Source organism: Rhipicephalus microplus, chromosome X, assembly GCF_043290135.1.
Source record: "Rhipicephalus microplus isolate Deutch F79 chromosome X, USDA_Rmic, whole genome shotgun sequence".
Classification (NCBI taxonomy): domain Eukaryota; kingdom Metazoa; phylum Arthropoda; class Arachnida; order Ixodida; family Ixodidae; genus Rhipicephalus; species Rhipicephalus microplus.
Genome location: NC_134710.1, coordinates 260024276 through 260028337, shown reverse-complemented (window position 1 = coordinate 260028337; position 4062 = coordinate 260024276). Strand labels below are relative to the sequence as shown.

The following is a 4062-nucleotide window of genomic DNA, read 5'->3' as shown; positions in this document are numbered from 1 at the left end:
GACCTTTCTGCGGGGCGACAGACGGGCACCCTGGGCTGCCCAATAGACGGGGGAGGGGGAAGCCGCACGCACCTATTAGCTTTCTTTTGCTGTTTTTCCTAACGGAACCCGCACGCAGCCTTAATCACACGCAAGCCGCCAGAGGACGACGACAACAAGCGAGGGAAAAAAGCGGCACTCCTGAACGGTAGCCGCGTGCACTCTCTCGATCCTCTCCCATCATTGAAGAGGAAACGAAGAAAGTTGAGAGACGGCTCCCGGGTGTGCCACAACCGTTCAGGTAGCTAAGACCAAGAGGAGGAAAAGAACCGTTCTGAGACGAGGGGAAATGGGGGGTGGGGTGCATCCGGGCAAGGGCAGCCTCGAGGGGTGCGCGCCAAGAAACAAAAGCAAAAACTGAACCTGGCCGCCGAACGCCTCTCGTTCATTGGTCGCTGCGGCAGTTCTCCTCCCCCGAGGGGGATGCTCCTGCCGGCGCCCCCGGAGGCTAAGACTTCCTCGGGTCCCTCTGCCAGCCACACCAGAAGCCGAGCGGCTTGCATCCAGAAGCGACAAACGCCACAGAGTGCAGCATCGACCACCACGCGGCGCTACCTTGCCGTAGAGAACCAGCCCAGAACAACCAAGTCCAAGCTGAGCCGCCTCTTTGCTCCAAAGACCCACCGGCCCAGTCGTGAGCCGAACACTCCTCACCCAGTTCCTTGCATCTCGTACCGCTGAGCGGGCTCGTTTGAATGCACCACAGTAGACAGGCGGGCTACGTTGCAGCGTGCTCCGATCAGCGCTCTTCCTGATAGCGCCGTCGACAGCTGCAATGAATCCCGCTAGTGCCGCCCTGGCCATGGCTGTCAACTGCCTCACAGACATGGCTCTGCTTGAGCAGCAGCAGCACCACGACTTCGCCTGCTATTCATCGCTGCATCAACACGAACAGGCCAAGCCTTCATCGTACGGGGTGCCTCTGTCAGACGGATGCCCAACACCTGTGTCAAGCCCAGCGACATTGCCGCCCTGCTCGCCCGACTCCGAGAGCCCCGCGAGTCTCACAGAGCTTTGTCCGATACCGCGGGCGCGTGTGAGCGGACACCTTGACTCCGTGCTGCCGTTCAGGGGACCCACAAGGGATGAAGGCGAGTCTGACGAGTTCGACTCTGATGCAGAAAATGGAAGTGATTATTCCTCCCAAGGCTGCAAGAGCACTTCACCCTTCGGGAAAGGGTCCAGCAGCAAGAGAAAGCCCTCGGACAAGGCTCCGCCATCTCAAGTTGTCCTCAAGAAGCGGCGACTCGCCGCTAACGCTCGAGAACGGCGTCGAATGCACTCGCTCAACGTTGCCTTCGACAGGCTGAGGGAGGTGGTGCCGTCGCTAGGAAATGACCGAAAGCTCTCCAAGTTCGAAACACTCCAGATGGCACAAAGCTACATCAACGCGCTCAGCGAACTCCTTCTCAGACAGTGACGTCGTTCATCACGTCCAGGCATCTGACATTTGCACGGTATCCTCTCCTTTCTGTTATTCAATGTGCCAATTTAGCTGCTGCGCACATGGCGAAAGAACACATACATGTGCACAGGAGCTTGTGGTCTGGGCATGCTGGAAAAGATTTGTGGTCATGGAAGGACTCGGAACAATTTGTGGCGAACTGACCGCCGTCTACGGTGCCACAGCACTGTGCCTTTGCTTGTGGGACTTGAAGTACTTCTTCCTGTTCTCGCGACTGGAGTTAGCTCCTGCTATTATATGCATTCTTGAATTTAGTGGCGTCATGTTTTATAGAGATTGAAGTAAGCTGCTGAGCGAAGTCAACCACAGTCAGAATGGTGAATGTCACATGCCGCGCACAGATTATTCGCACAATTAAAATTGCTTTTTTTTGCATCTAGCCATGCGCGGGTATTTTGTACTATGTAAGCAGCTCAGACACAGGAAAAAAACTCTTAACCTTCACAGAAATTTAGTAGGCCCCATAGTGTCTATGACTGTATGATATCGACTAATACTCAAGCTGTCGGCTTTTGTGCCACTGTTCGAACATTCCAAAATACCATAGCTACCTCGCGTCAAGGCCGAAATTTATTACGTCAGGGATTTTTTTTTTATTAAATCGTCAGTATTATTCACCTGTTTTGATGTTAGCTCTGCGTAATCTTGCATTCCGGTGTTTTTAAACCTGATTATTTTGTGAATTCTCATTGCGTTGTGTTGTTTCTTACACAAAAACATTTCCAGTTTGTTTTTCTCTTTTTACGTTCTATTCAAGCCCTCATCTACACGCTTTCGTTGATATTGTTGTTATGCTTCCGAGTGGCATTGTATATTGCAACTTAATCACGTCGTGTTGTCCGGCTACACCCGGTCAGAACTGCCAAGTGAAGAACCATAGAGCTGCTCAGTATTTTCAAAGCCTGAGAGCATCGTACTAGTCCATACAAACTTGCGGTTCTGTAAGTGTTTACGAGGCATTCCCATTTTGGATGATACCTATAGAGATTGTTTACGGCGCCGAAGGTGCACGCAAAATGTGCCATACTTAAAGGCGCGCACTTTGCTCAAGCTTTATGTGTTTTGTGTGAACCTCCTAGTGCCAAAGCGTTGTTTCATGCCACAGTGTTGTCTAAAGTTACACACTGCCTTCAGATCGCAGCCTATTTTGGCAATGCGTGGCCTTTGCACGTTACTGTTGTAAAATATTTCGCGCTCTTACAATTTTGTGCCTTATACACATTTACGAAGTTGCAAATAAAATATTCAGTTATACACTAAGTCTTGTCTAGTCACTGCGCCTTCGATAACGTTTTTTGAAACAGCAAAACCGCAGTTGGAAGGCATTATCCAGATGATATGTGTTTAAGGAACATAGCCATATATGGTGCGTATTCGAGGGCCATGGTACTGAAGCAGCACTGACTGGAGACAAAATATGCAGAATAGAGTAAAGCGTGGCACCAAAAAGCCAGCTGAAACAGGTTACGATAGGAGTTCGTCAGTAAAATGATCTATTTTTGGTCGCCTTTTTTTTAATCATATATACCTTGAGATATGTTCAACGCCCATGAGCTTTCAAAAACACACATAACTATCACATAACTTGCGATGTTATTACGTCAGCTGTTATTATGTCAGCTGCTTCGAAATACACGTAATTTGCCTTTAAAAAATTTGATCATACTAGCCTAATTATTCTATTGATTATTTGGATTTATAGATAAAAACTGCTAAAAAGTGCAGAAAAAGCTGATTAATGCGTTGTATTTAACAAGATGCCTTTTTAGAGGATAGAGAAACATTTAGGTTTGTGAAACATCCTAGTATAACGCCTCACAAGATGCCAACCTTTTTCTGAAACAAGCGAAACAAGCAGCGAAAATACTTCACTATACAGGAAAAGACATTTTACAAGTTATGAACCGAGTAAATTCAAACGAGGTGCCCAACTATAGATAGCGATCTGCCTTTTAATATTTAAACAACTTGAATGAGTAGTGTATTTAAACTTTTGCCGTAATGGCGTCTTTTGCTGATTTAGTTACGGCGGCTTGGTTTCGGAATAATTTAAAAACGTTCTCCGAATAACATTATAATGTGCGAGTCCTCATTGTAGGCCTCATTTCACATAGTGTGCTTCAGATTCCTTAGTCTACCTAAGGAGTACTGACTATACAAAAACACAATTTATTTGTGCATATCGGATTGTTGCAGTATAGCAGGTACGTGCGAGATTATTTTCTACATCCATCTTCTTTCGGCCATTTGATGCTTTGGCAACTACTATCCTGAATATAGTGGTCGTCTGGTAATACTCAAATCCGGTATTAATGCGAAACGTTCTTGACATATTTCGTCACGAACACCAAAGCAACGATTTCAGACATGGACGTCCATCTTTTGTTTTTCAGAAAAAAAACGACATTAGTTCGTTTTTTATATACTGGTGTTCCAAGAACTATGGCTACTGCAGAATGTCTCACTGCAACCTCTCTCGCTCTCTCTCTCTCTCTTTCACACACACAGACACACAAACACACAAAATATAAATGCAGTAATCAGGCTGGTGTTGAATG

The 4062-nt window shown here is 47.0% G+C and overlaps 1 protein-coding gene across 1 annotated transcript; it reads left to right on the top strand.

The window, feature by feature from the left end:
- Positions 1-555: 555 nt before the first annotated feature.
- Positions 556-2758, top strand: LOC119162253 (uncharacterized). Its single transcript, XM_075879000.1, has one exon. The coding sequence runs from the start codon at positions 815-817 to the stop codon at positions 1457-1459; it is 645 nt and encodes a 214-aa protein (XP_075735115.1). The 5' UTR covers positions 556-814; the 3' UTR covers positions 1460-2758.
- The last annotated feature ends 1304 nt before the right edge of the window (positions 2759-4062 follow it).